At 40.5% G+C, this 26,042-nt stretch overlaps 1 protein-coding gene across 4 annotated transcripts in view; it reads right to left on the bottom strand.

Annotated features, from left to right (window-relative positions):
- LOC129194384 (stromal membrane-associated protein 1-like) overlaps nt 1-26,042 on the bottom strand; it is a 131,089-nt gene that overhangs the window by 52,918 nt on the left and 52,129 nt on the right. For 2 of the 4 annotated variants that reach the window (XM_054799588.1, XM_054799586.1), the window contains 2 exons: nt 19,064-19,129; nt 16,261-16,335 (listed from right to left, as the gene is read on the bottom strand). In XM_054799588.1, the coding sequence (XP_054655563.1) occupies nt 16,261-16,335; nt 19,064-19,129 (141 nt within the window). Of the gene's footprint in view, nt 1-16,260; nt 16,336-19,063; nt 19,133-26,042 lie in introns of all 4 variants that reach the window. The other 2 variants (XM_054799587.1, XM_054799585.1) reach the window with 1 other exon arrangement.

Genomic DNA, 26,042 nt, shown 5'->3' on the forward strand with positions numbered 1-26,042 from the left:
TATTCTACATTGGTCACTAGGTGTCAGTAGTGGGTGAGACCACCACCGAAGCACCAGACTTTAACAACTGGCTTTTATTGCAGGTTTATATGCACTCACAATAGGCATAATAATCATAAGAATTATCATAATAATAACTTGAGTTACTGTCCCACAACAAGCGCAACACTGAACCCCTGACATCACTTCCTGTCCGCCATCAATTCTGCTCCTCTACAAGGTAAACTGTCTTAAATTGATTATTTTTTATGATATCTACTATATTGGGTAATACAAATCTACGAATATACTTTTTATGCCATAACTACTAGGGATATCCCGATACACACTTTTTGGCTCCCGATCCGATCCATTTTTTTTTATAGTCTTGTCAATCCGATCCGGTACCGAAGGCTTTTTTTGTTTGTTTGTTTCTTTCAATAATAATAATAATAACAATAATAATAATAATAAGCTTTTGTTACAAACATGAATTTGTGGAATTGAACATGGTTATGAAAATAGCTCTTCAAAGCATTAAACGTAATGCAAACAAAGTATTGCTGGATTTACTTTTTATTACACAGCATGACCAACAATATTGTTTGGCTTTTGTAACAAACCTCTGTGAGTCGGGTCCCTAATCCAATAAATGATCCAATAAAATATAAAATTGGGAAAAAATGGGCGTGCAAAAGACTGTTAGGGTAGGACTAATCGTTTGACATGATTATAGATCAATTTGTGTGATTTAGAATACTTTTTTTTTTTTTAACAAGCTCTCTTTGGGCCCTGTGAAATCCGTTAAATTTTTTCCCAAGTTCCGTTTTCTCCGTTTCAATTTTTTAGAATTCATTTTTTTTTTTTTACCTTTTCCACTTATTTTTCCAGCATAGAGTGTCTGCTATTTGGATTAGTGAATAAAATGCAAAAATCCTTATGTTTATTGATGCAATACATCATTGGCCCATTTTTCCAGTAATTGAGAAATGAATGTAGCTTAGCTTTTCTAATGGGATGTCAGCCTTAGCACATATTGCTACAAAATATTCAACAAACTATAATGCCCGTGCTTGTGATCAAGGAAGATGAAGTCACAGACGTAATTCCAATCGAGTTATTAATGTAAGATATTTTAATGACACCTTTATTTTGTGTACACAACTACAACAATGACTAATGCGACAAAGAGTGCTCTTATTTTGAAAGCCCGAATGTATTGTGTGTGTTGAGAATGGTAATTGATACACGTCGGGTGCAAGATAAACGTGTCTCTCGTCTTTTTTCACTCAGACCCTGCACGTCGTCAGTGGGAAATGTGAGTCGCACGCACACAGCTGCACTAGCTAAACTAAGCAAAACCTGCTAGCTTCCATTCCCGCTCTGTAACAGAGGAGTTTCCAAGGTTTTTGGCCGCCATTTCGACATGTGTTGTAAGGTCCCTATTATCAACCAGTGCTTAGAGCGGCACTTCCCGTGCGAGCTCCCTTTACCATGACGCAGCAGTCTGGGCACAGTGCCAGGGAACTACCGCTCTAGCTACGGAGCTGAATATCCAACGTCCAACGTGAAACTAACTTGGCCACGGTACACCACCGACATGTCTGCATGGTGGTGTTGCGTTTTGTTCTTCTCGCGGGTGGTGCGAGTCGAGTGGCAACCAGCTTTGAGGCGCATTACTGCACCTACCATGTTGGAGTGTGGCTCAGCGTTGCGAACGTGATACGGCAACCGGATCGGCCCGATCTCGTGGCGGAAGCGATATTATCCGTTATTCACAAATACATCGGATGGGCAGCATCCCTAATAACCACAAAAATATTCCATTGATAAAGAAGAAATGTTACTTGGTGGAAATTCCCAATGAATCGTGGTGAATTAGGGATTACTCTAAGTATGGTGCTTGTGACGTTACATTTTGTAATTAAATAAATCTGTCCTATTAAGAAAAATACTGTCTATAATAGTGAAGGTATGTGTTTTGATCCCTGTGACTGACTGGCGACCAGTCCAGGGTGTACCCGCCTCTCGCCCATAAATCAGCTGGGATAGTCTCCAGCATACCCCTGCAACCATAATGAGGATAAGTGGCATAGAAAATGTATGTATGGATGGATGAATGGATGGATGGATGGATGGGTTTTGATTTGATGAGGCATTATTTTGTTGAAGTGTGCCACCTTGCATCAACCATCAGACCTCCCAACTTTCTGCAAACCCACAATCAAAGCTTGGTTTTCATGTAATGGCTGTACTATGCCTTTATGCCGTGCATGTACTGGATGCTGAACGGTGCAGAATTCAGCACACTTCAACTGATATACTGCAGCCTACTTTGGTGTTTATTACCTGCCTTCACCTCTCAGTCTGTTCTTTGTTTCTCGATTTGTTACTTTGTCATCATTTCCTTCCATGCCTGCTCTACGCTCTGTCATCATCTCTACCTGCTATCAGTTTTTCATTTCTTTTCTGCGTGTCCTCCTTAGTGTTTATATCTTGACCCTCCACGCTGCCAATGCTTCGATCTCTCTACATCTCCCACCATCATTACATCACTACTAACCTTCTCCGGTAACCCAGCCTGGCCTTTATTGTCTTTCCATCTCCATTTCCCTTGGGGTGGCCTCCTTTTTGGTCCCTTTCCTTTCATTGAACTTTTTACTTACTTTTTTCTGTCTTCTTATAGATAGAGAGATAGATAGAGAGATAGAGAGATAGATAGATCGATAAAGGCTCTACAGTGTCTATCAATCTATCTATCTATTCATGTATCTATTAGGGATGTGAATCTTTTTATGATAGACGACTCAATTTGAATCTCGATATCCAGGTAACGATTCAAAAAGGATATTTTAAAAAATCAGAACGATTCTATATGATTCGGTCGAGTGTACAAACAATACGACTCGATTCAATTCTACAGTTAATATTTGCTGATGTATATATTCATCTTACATTATGATATAAAGATACCAATTCTGTGAAAGCGGCATTCTTACAGTATTTCTAAATGTGTCATTTAGCACATCATATCCCCAAGTATGCTGTGCAGCACTGGCAAAAAATAAAGTCACGAGAATAACATGTCAAATGTATATATTGTTTAGACACAGGACAAAAAAAAAACTTGCTGAATTTGGATTTGGAACTTTAAGGCTTTACATGTCTTAATGTGCAGTTGCAGTATTTATGGATCTGACAAAAGCCTTCGATACCATTAATCACAATATTTTAACAACAAAATTAGAAAGGTACGGAATTAGAGGATTAGTTTTGAATTGGGTTAAAAGCTATCTAGCAAACAGGAAGCAATTTGTAAAGCTAGGAGAATATACATCTGGGAGTTTAAATATTACGTGTGGAGTACCCCAGGGGTCAATATTGGGACCAAAACTGTTCAATTTGTACATCAATGACATTTGTAAAGTAACAACGGACTTAAAGTTGGTATTATTTGCGGATGATACCACTGCCTTTTGTTCTGGGGCAGCACACAGGAACTAACGAAAAAGGTCAAGGATGAAATGGTCATATTAAAGTCATGGTTTGATAGAAACACATTATCCCTGAACTTAAGTAAAACTAAAATAATGCTATTTGGAAATAGCAGAAAGGATACGTATGATCAAATACAAATAAACGGAGTGGATATTGAAAGACTGAAAGAAAATACATTTCTGAGGATCATAATAGACGAAAAAATTAGTTGGAAATCTCATATCAAAAATATACAACAAAAGGTGGCGAGAAATACTTCAATATTGAATAAAGCAAAATTTGTTCTTGATCAAAAATCACTCCACACTCTTTACTGTTCTTTAGTATGACCATATCTAACTTATTGTGTGGAGATACGGGGCAATAATTATAAAAGCAATCTTCACTCACTCAATGTACAGTAATCCCTCGTTTTTCGCGGTTAATGGGGACCAGAACCTCCCGCAAAAGATGAAAAACGGCAAAGTAGGATTTGACCCCCCCCAGGAATTTTCATGTGTATAAGGGTACCAGAATGTTTCAAATATGTAAACAGTATTTATACATATTTGAGACAAACATTACCACAGGAACACGTATTTACTTAAATCTTTAACTAAAAAAACCTTATACAGTAATTAACATTCATCAACATTGCCTTCTGAGAGAGGCAATGTGTTGGTGGCGGAGGAGTGGCTCTCACTTTACTCGTAGAGGCTTTAGGTTCACTCGGAGACTCGAGGAGGCGAATCACTCCTGGCAGCGCTAGTACTGGCTTGAGGTTCGTCAGGTTCGTCAGCACCTTCTTCAGCCTCTTCATTGTCGTCATCGGGCAAGATTTGATCGTAGAGAGCATTTGCCTTTGTCCTGATCATATTAGTGTCCAAACTCACTGTCTTTTTCCTGCAATCAGCAATCCACAATGCCAGTGCAGCTTCCATTTTCACAATTCTCTTATTACGCGGAGTTACCACGCGTTTCGCTTCCGTATTAAAGGTTATTGAAGCGGCATTGTAAGGGCTAAACTAATCAAAAAAAGTTATCGCGAACACAACACCAAGAAACTGTATGCTAGCCAGTCAACAGCGTGGATGAGACTGGCGAGACACAACAAGGGAAGATGCTAGGTGATGCTGCGATGACGCGCAACCAATCAGATCACGGGATAAATCCACTTGTGCTTTCATTGGTGGATGTCACGCCGGAAACCAATCACACGCATTGTCTGAGTGCCCGGGGCATGTACAGTACAGTACAGTACAGTACAGTACAGTACAGTACAGTACAGTACAGTACAGGCATGTACAAAGCCTCCGAGTCAACTCATCTCTTTGTTTGGCACGGAGGGAAACCTTCTTTCTCACGCAGGAACATGAAACAACGCCCTTTTCCGCAATATGGCTGCCGATATGGCTGTATTTTTTCCATTTTTATTTTTTCATGATTTTGTTTTTTTCCATGAATATTTTAGAAAAACCCACGAACCACTGAAGCCGCAAAATGTGAAGCGCAAAGTGGCCAGGGATTACTGTACTGCAAAAAAGATCGCTGAGGATAATTCATAACGCCGCGTTTAGAGAACATACAAACGCTTTATTTTTAAAATCACAGATATTAAAATTTGCAGATTTAGTACATTTTCAAACAGCTAAAATAATGCATAAAGTTAACAATAACTTGTTACCCAAAAATCTCATACAGTATTTCTCTATCAGAGAGGAGAAATATGATCTTAGAGGTAAATCAAATTTAAAACATTTACAGTATACGCGAGAACAACGCTGAAAACCCACGGCATTTCCGTGTGTGGAATTAAATTATGGAACGGATTGAGTAAGGAAGTCAAACAATGTACAGAGATGAGCAAATTCAAAAAACAATACAAGCAGTTGATGTTTGCTAAATACAAGACAGAAGAGTCTTGATCATCACAATGATTGTTCTGTCATGTTTGTTTTTTTATTATTTATTATTACACTGATTATTATATCAAAAATATTACATGGAATGCAGGAAGTGAATAATATGTACTGTACAGAATGGAATGGATGGAGGGTATGATTAAATAAGCTTTGCTTCTTCCTACTCTTTTTGGACATGTGGAACTGTGAAAGGATGATTCATGAGATGTATTCCATTGGAACCTTCATGTTCAAATAAACCAAACCAAACCAATGTTGCTAGAAATGGAAGTGGCACACCAAACTAAGTTTTGCTGTATACTGTGTGCAATGACAATAAACAATCTATCTATATAAAATATAACAATGAAAAAAACACAAGTCTGAACCTTCAGTCCAATTATTAATACACAATAAATCAATAGTGCAAAGCCCCTTAAATAAATACACATCTCTTCCAAGCACAGATACGGAAATGGAAGTGTTTGTCACATGGGAGCAATGAAAATGCTGTTTTAGCTTGCAAAAGTAAACAATCCCATCCTCGAATTATCATAACAATGGTAATCGGACCACGATTCAGACTGAGCATAGTGCTGTCAACACTCCAGGCACAACATTTCAAAGTAGTCAAGTTAGAAAGCATAAAAGTTACCATACTCGCCTCTGTTGGTCTGGCTGGTCAAGTTTGCACCCTTCTTGAAATTAATCCAAAGACGTTCCAAACTTCGGCGGGATTAGACCGTCAGCTGGCGCGCTCGTGGCTAGCCGGGGCGCGCTGGTGGCTAGCTAGCTAGCTGGTGGTTAGCATTGTAGACATACAGTCATAGCAAAAATGATTAGACCACCCTTGTTTCTTCAGTTTATTGATCCATTTTAATGCCTGGTACAACTAAAGGTACATTTGTTTGGACAAATATAATGATGATAACAAATATAGCTCATAAGAGTTGAATTTAAGAGCTGATATCTTGCAACTTTCATGATTTTCTTGATAATAACCAAAATCACGTTCTTACATGAATAGCTATACAAGTAGCATTGTACTGCCAACAAATGTAACTATGTACTGTAACTATAGCTATTTTTGTTGTCATTGTTTCATTTGTCCAAACAAAAACTTACCTTTAGTTGTATCAGGCATTAAAATGAACAAGAAACAAGAGTGGTCTAATAATTTTTTCAAAGACTGCAGATAGCCGCCGCATTGAGTGGTTTTGTCCACAGCTGCAATACGTCAACGTTGCTGCCATATTGGATGGGTCAAGGCTGAATACAAGTCAATATACTTACTTTCATAAAACACCTTTCTACAAAGAAATTGAAGTTAATCCCTCTCGTTTCTACATTCACACACACACTAATATACTTGGGAACCAGTTAGGCAACAAAAACAATCACATTGTACAAAAACAAAAATAAACACATTGTTTTTGGTGCCTAACTGTTTCCAAAGTATATTGCTATGTGTGTGAATGTATAAACACAAGGAACTGACTTCTATTTCTTTGTAGATAAGTCGCTTTATGACAGTAAGTACATTTACTGGTGTTCATTTACAGCGCAGCCTTGACCCATCCAATATGGCGGCGACGTTGGCGTACGGCTCAGCGCTCGATGTGGCGTCTATCTTTGTCTATGGTTAGCATTTTCGTCTTCAGCCATGGCAAGTTGTGGATCATGTGCGACAATCCTCTCGCGTTGTTTACAAGACAACAGATTGCTTCTCTCCGGTGCTTGTCTCCAAAATCAATTAATCTAAAGATTTATGGCTGATTATTATCAATACAGGAGGTTTCCTCCAGGCATCGAAATCGTTCCCTGCTCAAACAGATATCCGGTCGCATTGGTTTATCGTTCACATCCCGTCTGTCTCTCGTTGTTCTTAGTTATGATTGGCTCATCCAGCCAGTGGCAGTTTGATATTCTCTTTCATGATGTGGTGTATGGCAGCTGTCAGCCAAACAAAGGTAATCCACTCCCTGCAGCCAGTAAACCACTGCTGATTGTAAAACTGTATTGTGGCTGTCACTTCCCTAAACACTAAAGTAAAATCCTATTCTCACCAAATCTCAATGATGATTTCAACATACACCACACACACCGTACAAAACGTGCATTTCATTAGGTACACTTGTGAACTACTGTATCTGCGATTCTTCCTTCAAAGAAGGTACTAAAGTAAAGTTTTCATTGTCACGGTCAAGGAGGTATTCTGTTAAATAAGTCAAATATTGTACAATAACAAAAACATGTTTTGATTATCCTTTTGCATTTTTTGTCGGTTTAATTTACGGATGTATAATAATGCACCGATAATGGTATGAGCTTGCTAGCTCACTATGTCACCAGTGTGGAATTACAGTAACCCCTCGTAACTGGTTCCAGACCCGACAGCGATAAGTGAATTTCCGCAAAGTAGGATTCCTTATTTATAAATGAATTATTTTTGTAATTAGAGCACAGAAAACCTGTTTACAACCTCTACATTATTAGAGCCCTCTAGACATGAAATAACACCCCTACACTCACCTTTACACTTGTATTACCCAATGTAGCAGACATAATAAGAGAAAATATGCAATTTAAAACATAAATAAGACTTGTGCTTGTGTATGTTGCTGTAATTGTGTGTAAATGCTTCCCGGTGTTAGAGGAGCTGAGTGAGGGCAGACAGGAAGTGACGTTCAGAGTTGAGTTTTAGCCTGCTGTGAGTAAGATCATTCAAACCTGCAATAAAAGCCTGTTGTTCCGGTGATCAAGTCTGGTGCTTGTGTGTCTCAACCAACATTACAGTCACATTACTGACACCTAGTGACCAGTGTAAAATACTACTATCTTATACTATCTTAGTATAACTACCTTATACTATCTTATACTATCTTCTGAATGTTTTACAGTATATTTGTATTTTACTTCATTTAGTCATTTTTATGGTTGAAAATGGTTCATTGGTGCAAAAAATATGTAAATTTGCTTAAATATGCATCGTATTCAACCATGAAACTGCATGACTTATTAATATATTTTTGAAAAACCGTGATAGAGTGAAGTTGCAAAAGTCGAAGAGCGAAGTGGCGAGGGATTACTGTGTATAAAATCAATCCTCAGCCAGCATGAAATTTTAAGGGTGGGTCAGATGTGTCATATGCACATCTGAGAGAAAGTACATTTACCATGAATAATTCCGCTTGACATATTAAACTGCATCTTTGCATGCATGAGTTTTCTCTGATTCCTCCGCCTTCCTCCCACTTTCCATGAACATGCATGTTAGGTTAAAAGGAGCCTCTAAATTACTCATAAGTGTGAGTGTAAATGCTTGCTTGTCTATAAGTGCCCTGCAACGGACTGACAGCCAGTCCAGGGTGTACACTGCCTTTCGCCCAAAGTCATCTGGGATATGTTCCAGCTCACCCACGACCTTAATGAAAATTTAATATTCAATACATTTGAAATGCTATCAAATCGGTTTGTAATTTGCTGTGTTTACATAGAAGCTTATCAAATATTGTTTTGTTTAATTTAGGATCTGAACTTTTTTGGGTTCTTTTTATATTAAGATCCTAAATCGCATTTGTTCAGTCTTTCACTTTGACAGAGGACAAACGTTTCAGCCTTGGCGTATGTCTGCATTATCTTGAGTCCTCTCGTTATGAAAGCATCATCTTATTCTTTGATGGAATTGGGATGCCACAGGCACCCAGGGGATTTTAGGTCCACTTTCATGTGCTTTATGAATATTTATATACAATATTACCATTTCTGGAAGGTTGCTCCTCCATCCTAATTATTCGAGTCTTTCGTTGAGTATCACTATGCTGGCTGTAAATTATAAATTATGTATTATAGATAGATTAGAAAACGTAATGCACTGATGAATTATATGAATTCACCAACCAGTTTGACAAATCCTGTCATTTACATCAGGTGTGAAAACGTCCCCCCCACATCCCCAGATGTTGAGTGTGACAGATGTGTGAATGTGTTTGTGTGGTTAGGATGTGACAAGGATCTGATGTGACAGCAGTTATCTCAGGAATTGCTTTGCTCTTTAAAGTCGGCATGCAGTGACTCCCCATTAACTGAAACTCTATTCACATGTTCAGGGGAAGCGCTATCGATTTTGTAGCCTCCCTTCCAATTCCTCTTTTACCATTTACAACAGAAATGACCCTGACAGCCTCTCGCAGTCTGTCACTGACTTTCTCCCGGCTATCACTCAGTGTCACCCCAGATAACTAATTACGTGAGGTTTTTCCTCAAAAACCTTTTCTGGGGCAGGAAAACTCAACATGTCTCTCAAAATGTAAAGAGAGATTTTTTGCAGCCCTATCTATGCAAATTCCCCCAGGAGAAACAGCAGGAAGTCAAACTTTGTATGCACGGATTCACTAAGGATTTTCTTTTTCTGTCCTTCTGCAACAATGCAGGATATTGCATTTAATAATACATCTCAGTTGAATAACACTATACTGCATGTTTTGACATGATCGACAGTAGTACAGTCATCCCTCGCTACATCGCGGTTCCAACATCACGTCCTCACTCTAGCGCATTTTTTCAAAAAGTAATTAATTAATAAATTATTGCCGTTTTGTAGTTGAAAACGGCCTAATGTACGTTTTTTTTTAAACTGCATATTTAAGCAAATTGTACTTACTCTTGGCTTGAATTAAGCATATAAAAATGGCTAAATCAACTAAATGTACTAAAATACAAATACTAGGCAGAAGAAGCATTCTAATTGTGAATGTAGTACATTGGCCACAGGGTCTCATTCACAACATGGCAAGGGAGCCTGACAAGCTGGAGGACCAAGGCACAGTCCCCGTTTGGGAGCACAAAGCAGTGTGCTGACACTGCAGACAGGCAGTCCGCTGTGTACTTGTAAACACGTCTAATATGCTAAGGTATTGAAAGCGACACCACCTGAGTTTGAACGTTACCGGTACAACTAGAAAGAGCAATTTGGTGCAAAGTACATCGTCATATAAAAAGAAAGAGTTTCCCTGACCATTCAGGGAATCATTCACACAAGTGGCTAGCACGTTCAAGAGGTACGTGCTAACTTGGTAGTAGTAGTAATACTTTTTAAAAGTGTCATATAACAACTTTGCTCTCTTGTTGTCATTATACTAACTATGTCTCAAAAGACTAGTTGTGTGTCTAATTTGTCTAACAAACACATATCGTCACATCCCTACCAAACTTCTTACACTTTTTTGCATGTCTCTATGAACCTATACAGCATTCCAACTTATTTACATTATTAGTGGACTGGCTCAGTGACCACGGGGGTCCCTGAGCACAACCAGCCATCGGCTGAGCCCGACAACCCGTGCGTCAGCTTGACTGCTAGGTTGCCAGGATTGGCTCCCTGCAACACCCAACTGAGGGAGTTGCTCTCAAGACAGCTGAAGCAGCAAAAAAATGGCAACTGTTTGCCCTCACTCCACCACATGACCTTCCACTGACGCCATTCTAGATGATGATTTTCCACTGCTAGAACGGCAGCCATGCCTTCCTCCTCTGCTCGCCACAGGCTGCTGAAAGAAGCCATCATTCGGAGGAGACTAAACAGAGCCTAAGCTGAGAATGTCCCTTCAGTACTGCGTGATGCGGGGAGTTCTATTGGCTGGGGAAGCCACTGCGAAACCCTGCGCACCTGAGAACTCTGTCAGTGCCCTCCACATGCGCCTTCAACTTCATATCCCACCAGCCTGTGCCCGCAGTCTCTCCTCCTCCTCCTTTACTCAGCTGTGGAAATCAGTGCCAGGTGCACCACCTGATGGCAGCTCCTTTGAAACTACTGTGCATTGGCAGAGCACAACAGACATGAACCATAACAGCAGGATCACCTTCAAGCCCGGACACTTAACCACCACCCACGACCACTGGCAGTCTTCCCGGTGCCAGTGACCTCCATGGGATGATGGAACACGCCTACAACCTTCTCACCTAATCACTGGAGACGTCATCATTTGCAACGTCAGACTGCATTCTACACAAACACTGCTTCCCTAATGCGACAAATTTTTTCATGTGAGAAAAAGTATTGGAATGTGTGACTGACAGGTGTGTTTTGTTGCCCAGATGTGCCCTACTACATTGCTTATGTCTAGGCTCACCTTCAGATTGGCTGGGTACAACCACTTCCTGTTATTATAGGACGCAGAAATACACCAGTAATACACAATACATGTAGACTCACTATTGGCCATACGGTACACCTTTCCAGAAGCAGAAACAAGTAAAGACTCTCAAGCTTTTTTGAACAAGTATCAAGACTAATCAAGGACTAAATATGGGTGTATCACCGTGAGACTAATACCCAGGCAAAACAATGGAAGCATTATCACTGTCCGCAGCAAATGAGGGCACATGTCTACCCCTCAGTAGGCAAGGACAGGCTCACAGTCTTTTGGAACCAGTATGGGGTATTGACAATGGACTTCTTGGCAAAGGGCACCACAATTACTATGCTTCACTGCTGCATAAATTATGGGAGGCCATCAAAACTCTGACATGGCATGTTGACGAATGGTGTTCTTTTCTCCTGCATAACAACTCACGTTGCACAGATGGAACCATGGTCCTGTGGCTATGAATTCATTCATTTTTGATAGGAAAGCTCTTAGACAGTCCAAGGTCAAGTCCTGTTTTTTTGCTACATGCTGTACACCTCCACATGTGAGGTCTTCGCATCGGCATACAGCAATCAGAGTCATGTCATTGGTGGTACCTAGGTAGAAAAAGATTACTAACTCTGCCAAGTTTTCTTCCTTGGTCCATGGGGAGTGGGATTGGGGAACTCTTTAATGAACGGAGTTACACAATCTATCAGTTTTACAGGTATACAGTATATAGCAATCCCTCTTTGAAGACTAATAATTGGTTCCAGACCCGACCGTGATAGGTGAATTTCCACTCAGTAAGATTCCTGATTTATAAATTTAATATTTTCGTAGTTGGAGCTTAAATGCGGGTTTTAACATTATAACAGCCCTCTAGACATGAAGTAACGCCCTATAGTCATCTTTACACTCATATTCCTCAATATGGTAAAAGAAAAAACAAGACAGAACTCAGACATAATAAAGACTCTCACACATTAGCATTGGAAGAGTCACATTTTCTCAGTATACTTCCTGTGGTGGCTATTGTCTCATCAATGTAACATTACTGACACCTAGTGACCAGTGGAAAATACTACATGTGTACTTGTAATCTTGTACATTGTAATGACATACACACACACACCCAAAACCTGTGAAAATATTGCAACTGTTCAGCGATGATGATGATGCTACGTAGATATGTGTACCCAGGCCTTTGTCTTTAAATGTATCTTGGTATTTTCGTGCATTTAGCCATTGTTATGCTGGAAAATACTTAATTTAGGCCAAAAATACAAAAAATGTGCTTAAATATGCATATTTTTGGACCGCTAATTCAACCACAAAAAAAAGAAGTGATTTTTTTCAAATTAATACATTTTGAAAAACCCTGACAGAATGAAGACACAGGTCGAAGCACGAGGGAGTGGCGAGGGACGACTGTAGTAGCATCTTTTTACAGAACAGATCATGAAACAACAACAACTCAAAATTGTTTCTTGATTATCAACTCGCTGTCATTTTTGTTTAATGAAAGTAACCATGAGAATTTGAGTTCTGCTACCTCAGTTGATGGGAGGTGATATTATAGGACAATCTGTGCATCTAAAAACATTAAGTATGTTTACATGCACTTACAGAAAACAATTATTGCATGAATTGGCTTAAAACCAGGTTTTGAACCAACTTGAAAAGCCAAACATTTGCCCGCGCTGAAAGGAGCATAAGCGGCCAATAACCGCATTGGAAATAGTGCATGTACACTGTGACGTCACGGAGAGGTGTGAAAAGTGGAGAAACCAAATTATTTCGGTAATCCGACTAATTTAGTGCATGGAAACATACTGACTGACTCTGCTTAGCTTTTGGCTTTGACATGATAATGGTTCCATGTCGTCGTTTACAAGAACAGACAACGGTGGAGAAACTGTGTGAGGGTGGTGTTGTGTAAATTAGACTGTTATATAACAGTTGGGTCAAAATCTGAAAGGCTTGCTGAAAGACACGATTTTTGACTTAGGTAGCTCATATAAAAATTACTTGATTATGTAATGTAACCCTTGATGGATGGGCAGGCATTCCAGAGACCCAACTATGTGTATACAAGCAATTAAAAAGTCAGTTTGCTATAATATGGTAGGTGCACACTCAATGCTTCAATGTCAAATGAAACAGCTAAACCTTAATACGGTAAATCATAGCATGTAAGTATGAGCATGCACTCGTATTACGCCAAAAATGTGTCTGTATATATATCCAATATGGCAGAGATCAAGAGAGCTCAAGAAAATTACTTGGTACACTCAAGTAAAGTATTTACTTATTAGAAAAGTACAATTCATTGTCCTGGGATGGTGGTTTGTTTGGGCCGCTGGCTTACTGGTTAGCTTGTTGGCCTCACAGTAGGGAGATTGTGGGTTCGAATCTCTGTTTGGGCAACTGTGTGGAATTTGCACGCTCTCCCTGTGCATGGGTCAGTTTTCTCAGGGTACATCCCAGAAACATGCATGTTGGGTTAACTGGAGACTTTGACTCTATGGAGTCTCGAGGTCAGTGGTTCCCAAACTATTCACAGTCGCGTACCCCTTCAGATGTTTAATCTGAAGCCATGTACCCCCTACTCCAGCACACTTAAAAAACATAAAGCTTGAATTAACTTGAAATATTGACCATAAATAATTGATTAATTAATTTTCTAGTACTTTCGGGTCCAAAATGTCTATTTTACGTGATCACATTTTGATAAACTTTCACATGAGCAATGATAAATAGATAAGTAATCATCCTACATACAGTATATTTTATTCCAGTTTGATGTTGGCATCCTTCTGTTTGAATGGGTTGAATTTGAGCGTCACTTTTTTGTCCACTCATAAAAGGCTATGGTTTAAGTCTGCATTTTCATTTAATGGCAAATTGAAGGAGAAAGTTTAACAATCACGATAAAACAGTATCCGAAGTACAAAAATACATACAACCAACGATAAAGCCTAATTTCTGGGCAAATCCCCACTCACAGTGACAGATTTTCAGGATTGGAACACCATTGTAAATGAAATCTTCAAGGTTAAACACTCTTAATGCGGAAAAGAGTCATCCAACTTACTGTACTTACAATATTTGTTCACAGAGCAATAAACAACTTCCTGCTTTGTCTCCTTTCTGCTTCGTTCTCCTTGTGCCGTGAGGGGTTCATGTGCACTCCTAATTGTAATTGAGTGTTACGCGCTAATTGTTTTTCATTTTTATTCGCGTACCCCCATGACAATTTGTGTACCCCTGGGGGTACATGTTCCCCACTTTGGGAACTTGGGCTCTAGGGAGTCTTCCTTGAGACTCCCTATGAAGTTCACCTTATAAGGCAGGAGTGTCCAAACTTTTTTCACAGAGGGCCTCATACTAAAAATCAAATGAAGCCACTTTGATATTTTTATTTTTTATAAAAGGCTAAAAAAAAAAAGCTTTATATATTTAAAGACAAAGCTTTGTGTTAGTAGTATCAACATTTTAGTTTAATTTTAATTTTACAATGTTCTGGGGCCAATAAAAAGCAAGCTGTGACACGCAAATGGCCCCTGGGCCACACTTTGGACACCCCCGTTATAAAATGATAGGAAAAGAAAGAGAGCAAAGCAAAGCAGCAGATATGAGGGTAAAACAGGCGATAGTGAGGCACAATTCATTTGTTGGTCAACATTAAATGCATCAAACTGATCAATACGGAATGTCTTCTTTCTTGTTTCACTGATTCCATGTACACTGCTTTAGTGTTGGTTTACCATTAGTTTGGTTACAATGTGAAGCACAGGGGGAGTCTCTAAGCAATTAACTGAGAAAATCCGAGGGACGTGCAATTCACAAACACACAATACATGCTGTTGTGTAGGGTACAGTTGTCTCTTGTCAACATTTATGCTCCCTGGAGCATGTGATCACACAACACAACACGAGAACAAAAGTAGCATATACAGCAGCACGCACACCAATGAGGGTTACTCCCATGTTGCTTCCTCAGCCAAACAATCATAATCATGACCTAGAAAGGCATTTTGGACAGACATTATGCTTGAAAACATCCACATGAACTTGCCAGTACGCCTAAATGGGTGAGCTACACATGTTGGGAGTGAGGGACTGCAAGAATTCAAGCAATGTTGCAGGATGAATTCAGTGTGCTGCGTATGCTAACATTTATGAAGTACCAGTTTGTTTTTGATGTATATATACAGTATATATATATAAAAACAAAGATAAAACTAAATTAATATTTCATGAAATGTTTCACCTCGACCAGACACGCAGCCATTAACATGCTGTGATGACATATCCAAAGAACTTATGCACAGTTGTCTCCACTGATCCCCTTCGAATCTGCAGTAGAAATGGCTGCACACGACTTCTCCAACTTGTGTAAATCTACAATCTTCTTCATGTATCTTCATTGATCTGAGTTCTTCTGACTTTTCCATTGTATAGTTTTGTATACTGGTCAGTCCAATGAGTGCCTTCAAACTCATTCTTTTGAAGTTGTATGTGGTATAATCACTGTAGAGTGGAAAAATGCTTCAAATATACGTATCTTTAGGGGCTCAACATTAGAATGAGTGCATCTATACTTCTGACCAAGAACTATTGCCTCATAACTCCAACTTAGAAGAAATCGCCGCATTGTACAGTATTACACATAACCATATGTCTACAAATTTACATTATACTGTATAAAATACTATTTATAATATGAAATATAACTGATTGGTGGATACAAAAATCCGTTATTATAGTACCTTCATGTTTTGTCGATCACCTTTTTCTAAGTCCTTCTCTTTCTTCTTGTCATCCTTCTTCTTTTCGTGTTCCTTCTGCAGAGAATAAAAGGTTCCTGTCAATATCAACTTTGAAGAAGTCAGTTATTCCTATTTTATTTGAATATACTGTACACACTCTAGTTTGTATAGAGCGGTTGCACATGAGCATAAATACTCATATTTATAAATGTACTAAATACATATACTTTATGTATACTCTGTGTTTATAGCAGGAGTAAGATCTTTCAGACTTGGTTATTTTAAAAGTAGCTCGCAGGCTGAAAAAGTGTGAGCACCCCTAGTATAGAGTATGTACATGTACACACAAACATATTCTGTATAATCCTGGTCAAAATTTTAAAGGAAAACTGCACTTTTTTTGGAATTTTGCTCATCATACACAATCCTTATGTGAAACATGAACACATATTTCTTTCCCTTTTCTGTGCGTAAGTTATTATGAGCCAGCTAACATTGTACACCATCGGAGGTACCTATTTCGACTATGAAGCCCTCTAAAAAAAACCCTCTAATAACGTTTTATCGTTTTATATCCATGCTGTGATCATGCATTAACAAGTACATTGATGACAACATGTAATACTTACAGTATCTTGCTGTATTTTGATTATTTAAAATATTACCAAAACTTATTTCCTTGGCACATTGATTTGACATAGCCCACATGAGCTAACGCGACTTCCGTCAACAACAGCGGCATAGAAACAGCGACGACACTTCCAATGTCCACTCTCATTGGGATGGCTGTGTCTTCCAGCACAAGACTTGTGCTCCAGTCCTCAGGTAAGAAATGCTGACATGCAAACAAGCATCTTGTTGAGTCTTCATAGCAAAATTGAGAGCCAGTAGTATCCACTCTTCCATCTGTCCCGTGGCGGTGGCTTGATGCGTCGTTTTACTCCGCCAGATAAATATAGTTTTTCACGTTAGCAGCTATAATAACAATATCGCTGTAGCTTGGTCAATATACAGGTCATTTATGTAAATGGCGCATTGTTGGCATTTTTTTTTAGGTTTTTTGTTGGGGCTTTAAATACCTTGAATACCTCGTACATTGTTAGCTGGCTCATACTAACTCATTTTCTCTCGTTAGAAGGCACAGAAAAGGGAAAGAAATATGTGTTCATGTTTCACATAAGGGTCGTGATGAAATATTTAGACCAGTTAAAAAGACCAGTTGAAAAATTGCAATAATTTACTGTACATTTTGCATTGTCGGATCTTAAGGAGATTCTAAGTAGAGCTTCAAAATTCAAAAAGAAGAAATGGAAGTGAGATAAAAAAAAATTGAGCGAGCAATTTATTGCAAACAAGCATGATAGTGAAATGGGCTAATCATCAGCCGATCAAAAGTTTAAGAACACAGCCTTTAAAAGGCAAAATATTCAGGCAAAATGTGGATGTAATGTCATTTTCATGATCTCTTAAGCGTTCAGATTGCTGAGCTGCATAAGCAAGGCCTCTTGCAGTGCGCCATTGCTGCTGAGGTTGGACGCAGTAAGACAGTCACTCGAAACTTCTTCAAAGTTCCTGAGGGTTATGGAATACAAAAAACTTGAGTGGTAGACCCAAGAAAATGTCACTGGCCCTGAGCCGGAGGATCCGATTTGCTGTCTGTCAAGACACAAGACGATCCTCAGCCCAAATGGTTGTTACTGGTACCGAGTGCAGTCCAATAACAGTCCAATGCCTACGGCATCAAGAGAAGAGTTTTAAAGGCAAAACGAAGGCCTTATGTCCTTCAACGCCACAAAATTGCACCAGAACACCAAACATGGGACATTGAAAGGTGGAAGAAAGTTTTATTCTCAAATAAGACAAAATGTAACTTTGACTCATGACTGAAGGCCCTCATATGTGTGATAACGACTGGCTTTTTCAACAGGACAACGCTGCAGTTCACAATGCCCGTCTGACAAAAGGACTTCATCCAGAGGAATAACCTCACTCTTTTGGACCATCCTGCGTGTTCCCCTGATCTAAATCCAATTGAGAACATTTGGGGATTGATGGCAAGGGAAGTTAACAAAAATGGACATCAGTTCCAGACGTGGATCCCCTCGGTGAAGCCATCTTCACCACCTGGAGCAACATTCCCACTAGCCTCCTGGAAACACTGGCATCAAGCATGCCCAAAACAATTTGTGAGGTGATTAACAAGAATGGCGCAGCTACTCATTACTATGTCCTTTGTTGAACGTTTTATTTCTATTTTAGGAGGGTTTCGGGGGCTTTTTGTAGCTATGGTCTCAGCTCATGAACAGCCTTTTTCAGTTCATTTACCCTATAGTATGCTCAAAAATGTTTTGTCTCTCTCCCATTTCTTCTTTTTGTGTTTTGAAGGTCAACTTAGAACATCCTTAAGATCCAACAGTGCAAAATGTAAAGTAATATATGTAATGTAATAATGTAAATATAGAGGCTTCCCCGTACTATTTGCACAATGTAAACAGTGTTTGACTACGCAACATAAGTTGGATGTGACGTAAAAGGTACAAGGAGGTACTGTTTTCTTTTAACACCTCTTGTTCAGGCTGGCAATTCTTTTGAAATAAAAGGCCCCCATTAATCAGAGGTCTATAAGGTACATAGTGTACATTTGGCACGACCTCAGGGGCATTCCATTTTAGAGGTTCCACATTATTATTCATAAATGGGCCATTTCCCTTCATCATACTTTCTTACTCTGCCTGTCCAAAATCTGATGTAGGTGGAAAACAACAACAAGCCAGCACCACATCACAAAATACAACACCTGTACCTGCTGTTTGCTCCTGTCAGCTTTGGAGGACGGTGAGTTGGAGTGAGGTGCATCTTCAGCTGACTTCTGCTAGAAAAATGAGATTCGGAGAGCTCATAAGATTGAGGCTGGAGAAATAAAGGAATTGAGCGCATAAGCATTGTTTGTGCGAGTGAGTAATGGATTTTTTCTTTTTTTTATGCTTCATTGAAGTATTGTTCTTCAGTTTGTTGCAAGTCAAGAATATATCCAGAAAGTAAAATAGTGTCAGCAGAGGTGTCAGCATACACACTTATTAAACAACTAACCACAATTAACCCGCCACTGACCTGTGAAACCAACAGAGGGTCAACTAGGAAGCCAAGGAAGAGACGTTTTGGTTTGGGGTGGGAAATCCCCTATGCTCTAACTGCGTTTGGGTCTGGAACCAATTAACCACGATAAACAAGAAATTACTGTACAGTCGCCCCTCGCTATATCACGATTTGTCAAATCTTTTTCATCACTGTTTAGTGGTTGACTATAGCCTATTATTAGTATAAAAATATTGAAAGACAAGTTATATGTAGTATTCTGGTCACTAGGCATCAGTAATGTTATGAGACGTGACGTTAGATTACATTATCTTTCACACCGCATGGAGACTGGCTACTGAGCCAGCAGAGCCGAGCCGACATGCCATGGCTGAGACGGACGTGCTATGGCTGAAATCGAGTGGAAAAAAAGTGTTCTCCTCTCATTCCGTGTGGAAGCGGTAAGCTTTTGGCGTCTTTGTCCTTCTTCCCCACTCCATTTGAAACCCTTTAAGTTTAGAGTAACTAAATTGGAGAGTCTAACTAGTTAGCTTGGTAGCTTACTATGTTAGCGGTGGCGGTCTGTGCAGTGATCCAGTAGCCTACGCAATGTGATGTGAACAAAGAATAATAGGAGTGTAAATGTGACTATTGGGGTTTGTGACTGTTCCTTGTCTATAAGGCTCTAATAATGTTAAAACCTGTATTAACAACGTGATAAACAGGTTTCCTATGCTGTAACTACGAAAATATTCAGCTTATTAATATGGAATCTTACTTCGAGGAAATTCACTTATTGCGGTCAGGTCTGGAACCCATTAACCAAAATAAACGACGGACCACGGTATGTCTGAAACGTCAAAAAAACCCTTTGGAATTCAAACCATCATCATGCACAACGCACAACAAGTTTACAAATCTCATGAGACGCCATCTCAGTGATCATCAAAAGCAATCAATGTCAACTGGCAGCCCGTGGGCCTCGTCTACCCTGCAAGATCTTTACGCCCCCTCCCCAAGAATAAAATGACTGAATTCACTCAATCCAAAGTCCTGCATTGGGTTTGGCTGCTATAAACTCATAAAATATGGTTGGGTCATTTTATTGAAAAAAATCCTACACTGCTCCACAATATCACTGATTTCACTGATATCAATACCTGTTATTCAAGCCATCCAGTAACGTTTTGCTGTTGTTGCATGTGGCAATAAAACAACACATGAATTCAGCATATTTTCAACCCCCCCATTACAATTTAATGCAGTCTTTAATGTTATTTTTTCACTCTCTAAGAATTGTCTGAAATGTTGTCTTTGTCTGACTTTGACATTGCTGGAGAAGGCTACACAGTGCTCAAGGCATAGATGGTCTGATGATGAAGCAAAAGAAAACAGCCTGGAGGCTAAAGGGGCTGAGGAGTAGAAACATAAAGAGAGGGCAGCGTGTGCAGGAACAGAAGTTGGACAAATATTCAGACTTGAACAAGAAATGTCTGGCTTTCTGCGATGGCTGATAGTGAAAAATGAGGGTTAAAATATGAAGTAAAACTTCTCCACAAAACATTTAACAGCTTAGTTTGTAGTCAAAAAGCTACTCAAGCTCTGCTTCTTGCTACTCGTTTTCAGACATATGCATGTTAAAAAGTAAGCTCACTGAAGCAAAGACTAATGCCCAAGTAAAGAGGAATAAAACAAGGACAAACAATACAGAAATTTACACTATAACTGTTCTTAATTTGCCATTGTAAACTGAATGACCTGGGCATGTTTGCATGTAAGTCAGTGGTCTCAAACTCGTGGCCCGTGGGCCATTTGCGGCCCGCCGAGTCACAATTTGCAGCCCCACGACTTGTCTTCAAAGATTACTGTAATACGGCCTGTGACAAGCCAGTGTTACTCGTAGGATGCACACATAAGCCTACACTGAACTAAGAGTGAGTGAGTGTGAAAGGGTGATGGGTTTGTGTTGTTCCGAACATTCATTTCCCAGGATACGAATGTGAGAAAGGGTTTGTGTTGTTCTGAATATTCACTTCCCACTGTATGTCTGCTGACCTTGCCTACCAGGTGCTTGATACGAATGTGAGAAAGGGTTCACTTCCCACTGTATCTTGTTATGGTCTTGATACGAATATGAGAAAGGGTTTGTGTTGTTCTGAATATTCACTTATACGAATGTGAGAAAGGGTTTGTGTTGTTCTGAATATTCACTTCCCACTGTATATCTGCTGACTTTGCCTACCAGGTGCTTGATACGAATGTGAGAAAGGGTTTATGTTGTTCTGAATATTCACTTCCCACTGTATGTCTGCTGACCTTGCCTACCAGGTGCTTGGTAAAAAATAGTAACTCTGCGTGCGAATGCCTGAGTTTCGGGGCCGGCCACCCCGTTCTCACGCTCGCACGAACAGACTGGTATAAAGAGGGGAGAGCGAAAACACCTAGACGGAGTCTGCTGCGGGTTGTGATCGAACGCCCAGCCGATTGACGCGAACTCTTCCACGGGTGTTGGCTCTCCACTCTGTTGGCGTAGGTAAGAGGCTTTTTCGCTGCAATCATATATCTTGTGTGTTGATGCTTAAATAAATACGCCCTTGTTTAGGCTAAAATACCTTGATGTGTCTGTGTCATTCTGTGTGCCGACTGAACACGATCCTCTAAAAATATTCTAAAACATTTTTGGCGTCACGAACAGGATCACGTTCAGCTGCATGCAGAATGGCTTTGTGCTGTATAAGAAAAGTGAAGAATACAGATGTCCTCACCATGGAGGAAGTGTTGTCAGGGTGGGTAGCCCCTGACGAGGTGAAAGGGATAGGCGCCGTCTTACGACAACGCGGGGGACGCCCTGGGCCGTGGGCTGGCGATATCCCTGTAGCAAGCGCGGAGGTGCTGTTACGAATGTTGAACAAGGTTGAATATAACGAGGAGGCACCCTTGAGGGGAACACAGGAGAGTTTGTGGATCTGTGCAGAGGCATGGAAGGAGCGTAATCTAGCGGTGGCGAAGGCCAACGCTCAGACGGCGCAACAGACCAAGCAGCTGCAGGATAAGGAAAAAGAGTTAAGGCGAATGCAGTGCATATTGGATAAGACCGTTATGTGCCTGTCGCAATTGATTCGTGCCGCCCGAAATCGTTCATCCCGTAAAGTTGATGCGAAGCAAGTTCGCTCCTTTGTGGCCGGGATGAGTGAAGATTGGGATCCCGGGGGTTGGGATGGGGACATATGGGGAGATGACCCAGACGAGAGGCTGGGACCTCTCCCCGATCCGCCCCCGGTTCGAAGTATTTATCCATCATTAAAGCAATTTAAGAAAATGCAACCTGTTACACGACGACATCAGGTGCAAGGCATAGCAGATATGAGGCAGATGGTGGACGCACAGGGGCAGCCTGTGATAGGAGAACACGGGCGGCCTGTGATGGAGCCTGTGCTTGAGGTGCAGGAACAGCGGTTGATTAAGGAGGACTTTACACAAGATGAGGTGACTCTGATTTTGTCGAGATATAAACAAAGGGAAGAAGAGGCGAGTTAAGTTTGAGGAGGAGGATGAATAGGATGAAGGCCAAGCCCAAGTCCTTAAGACTACCTGGTCCGCCACGGATATACGGCCTCATGTAGAATTAGAAATTTATTGGAAGAAATCTGTACAAAAGGTAACAGCGTTGGTGGACACAGGGGCTGAGGCCTCGTTGATTAGTGGAAATCCGGACAAAATTAAAGGAAAAATCGTGCCCCTAACGGGAATTGGGGGACAAGTAGTGTAAAAGTATAACACTACCACCAAAAATCGGACAAACGCCCATTAAAAAGTATACCATTGTAGTCACTCCCATAAAGGAGTGGATAGTGGGAATGGACATTTTGACAGGAATGACTTTGCATTTAAGACACGGGAAGTTTATGTTTGGAGATCTTAGGAAAATAAAGTCTGTTTTGGTGGGAAAAGTGCACATGGCACCATTCCCCATACCTGAAGCGACGACGTTAATCTCCATGAAACAATATAGAATCCGTGGGGGTCAGGAGGAGATTACTAAAACAATAAAAGATAAGGAGAAATTGGGGTAATTTGTAGATTATGGGGGGAACAACCCGTGGTTGTACAAAAGGATGACAAAATTGCACAGTTAATAATTAAACCATGCAATATGACCCCAGTACAGGAGATTACTCCACCTGAGGTTGTTACTTTTAGAAGTACTAAAGGTTTTGGTTCAACAGATAAGGTGGGAGCTAAAGTGTGGGTGAAGCAGCGGGATGGTCCTCCACAACCCGCTGAAATTATAGCACAGGGAAATGATGCTACCGTGAGTGTCATGTATTCAGGACAGGAGAAATGGGTCAATGTACCTGTGTCAAAATGTTACTTAAGGGAAGATTAGAAAGTGTAGGATGCGATGTCCAACTGGGCTTCTTTGTGCAGGTAAATGATCAACTGGAAACGCTTTACTGGAGTGCCAAGGAGGGCTCGACATCGACAAGATGGCTGGGGACCGCGGACCTGGTGGTACCGGCTCTTTGGTCAAGCGCCTCCTTGCTCTTGGTGTCATGGTGGCCCACTATTGGGGAACAACCCAAGAAACGACCTGGAACGAGTGCAGGACCACGTGAGCTGTCCGGCAGGTCAAGCATGTCTGATGGCCAACATCACCAGTGACTGTAACATCTACGTCTGTTACACATGCCTGGCACAAACTCTTCACGTCCGAATGGCCCAAGCTACTCAGAGGACTGTGGTGTCATGGACAATCAAGTTTCCAAATCTCCCAACATGTCATCAACGACGTCGAGAGTGGTATGACACGCTGCTTGGAGGGACTGGAACGGTGTTGGGGGTGTCCAACACCATCGACGGGGAGGTCACGCGTACAGTGCTGTCGACCACTGGACAGTATACATCACGGGCGTTACACCAAGTTGGGGAGTGGTTACCTAACGGGATAGGTACACAATTGAGTAATGTCAATTTATGGATGCATCAGTACAATTGGCAATTGACTATGTTTAACGAAACTTATCGCTCCTTAATGAATCTGACCCAAATTGCCAATTGGACTGCTTGCAATATGCAAATGTTACATGCACGCATTCAGAAGGAAAGGTTTAAACTGGAGTTTATACAGGGAATTATCATCAGTGGAGAAATACTTGGAATATTAGTCAAAAACTATGGCTCCAACTATTTCCGGAACAAACTGTTTGCAATAACACCCAATGCAAAGGTTATTGGTATCAATACAATGTAACTCAAGTGAAAACTGTATGCCGATATGAAGTACTTCCGGTAATATCAATACATGGATATCATTATCTGCATGTGAGTGGAGAGTGGTTTAAAGCCGCAACAAATATGACTTATGACACTGATTTATGTGATAAAACTGATCAAGGGATGGTATGTACTTTACAGATGGGTCACGCTAATCTATGTTTGAGTGATAGTCAGGTAACATTATGTGATTGGAGTGTTGAGACACCACGAGACATGCTATGGCAGGTAGGGCCACAATACCTATGCGTAGCTACCATGAGACAACACCCACAGTTACCTTCAGCTCCATTCGTTGGCTGTCTTAATGATGTACACCTGTGGCATTGGAATAATCAAACGTACTATCTCACCAATTACTCCCAGGAGTCCAGATTGTCAGCGGTGCAGTGGGAGGTTTTGCGCCACCCCTGGACTGTGTCTCTGGACCGGTTCAAATGCGCATTGGACCGGTCCACAGAATTGAAGGATCTGATACAAAGACATAGGTACAATGTCACGCGGTTGTGGGTGTCCACATTAATAGCTGGGGATGAAGTGAAACATGTAGCGAGGCTAGTGCAGCAGAGTTCCGCCCATCATTGGTGGGATATTTTATCTGGAATGTCTGTAACTGCCAGGAAAACCATACTGCCACCCTTGTTTATTTTGGCAGGATGCTTAATTATATTAACCTTATGTAACGTATTCACTTGCTTGTATGTTAGACGAGCTAAAAGACAGCTTGAGAGAATAATTTTTAATCAGTGGTAGTAGTATGCGAATTGCTGTGTGTGAAAGCGATGCCCCTTTTGGGCTTACCAAAATTGAGGTAATTGTGGAAAGCGGGGGACCGGATATTTATGTTTGGAATTTTCATGTTGCGGGGAATATGATGTGGGGTGAATTTGTCTGTGACACACGGGCGGATTTACTTGAGAGGGTGCAACACGATCTGGTTAATTGGAATAATTGGGAGGGGAACATGATGAATAATGAAGATTTTATGAATTGAGGAAAATGATGTTCAGAACATCAAGAGTGGAATGTGAAAGGGTGATGGGTTTGTGTTGTTCCGAACATTCATTTCCCAGGATACGAATGTGAGAAAGGGTTTGTGTTGTTCTGAATATTCACTTCCCACTGTATGTCTGCTGACCTTGCCTACCAGGTGCTTGATACGAATGTGAGAAAGGGTTCACTTCCCACTGTATCTTGTTATGGTCTTGATACGAATATGAGAAAGGGTTTGTGTTGTTCTGAATATTCACTTATACGAATGTGAGAAAGGGTTTGTGTTGTTCTGAATATTCACTTCCCACTGTATATCTGCTGACTTTGCCTACCAGGTGCTTGATACGAATGTGAGAAAGGGTTTATGTTGTTCTGAATATTCACTTCCCACTGTATGTCTGCTGACCTTGCCTACCAGGTGCTTGTTAAAAAATAGTAAC

This window comes from Dunckerocampus dactyliophorus, chromosome 14 (assembly GCF_027744805.1).
Source record: "Dunckerocampus dactyliophorus isolate RoL2022-P2 chromosome 14, RoL_Ddac_1.1, whole genome shotgun sequence".
NCBI lineage: Eukaryota > Metazoa > Chordata > Actinopteri > Syngnathiformes > Syngnathidae > Dunckerocampus > Dunckerocampus dactyliophorus.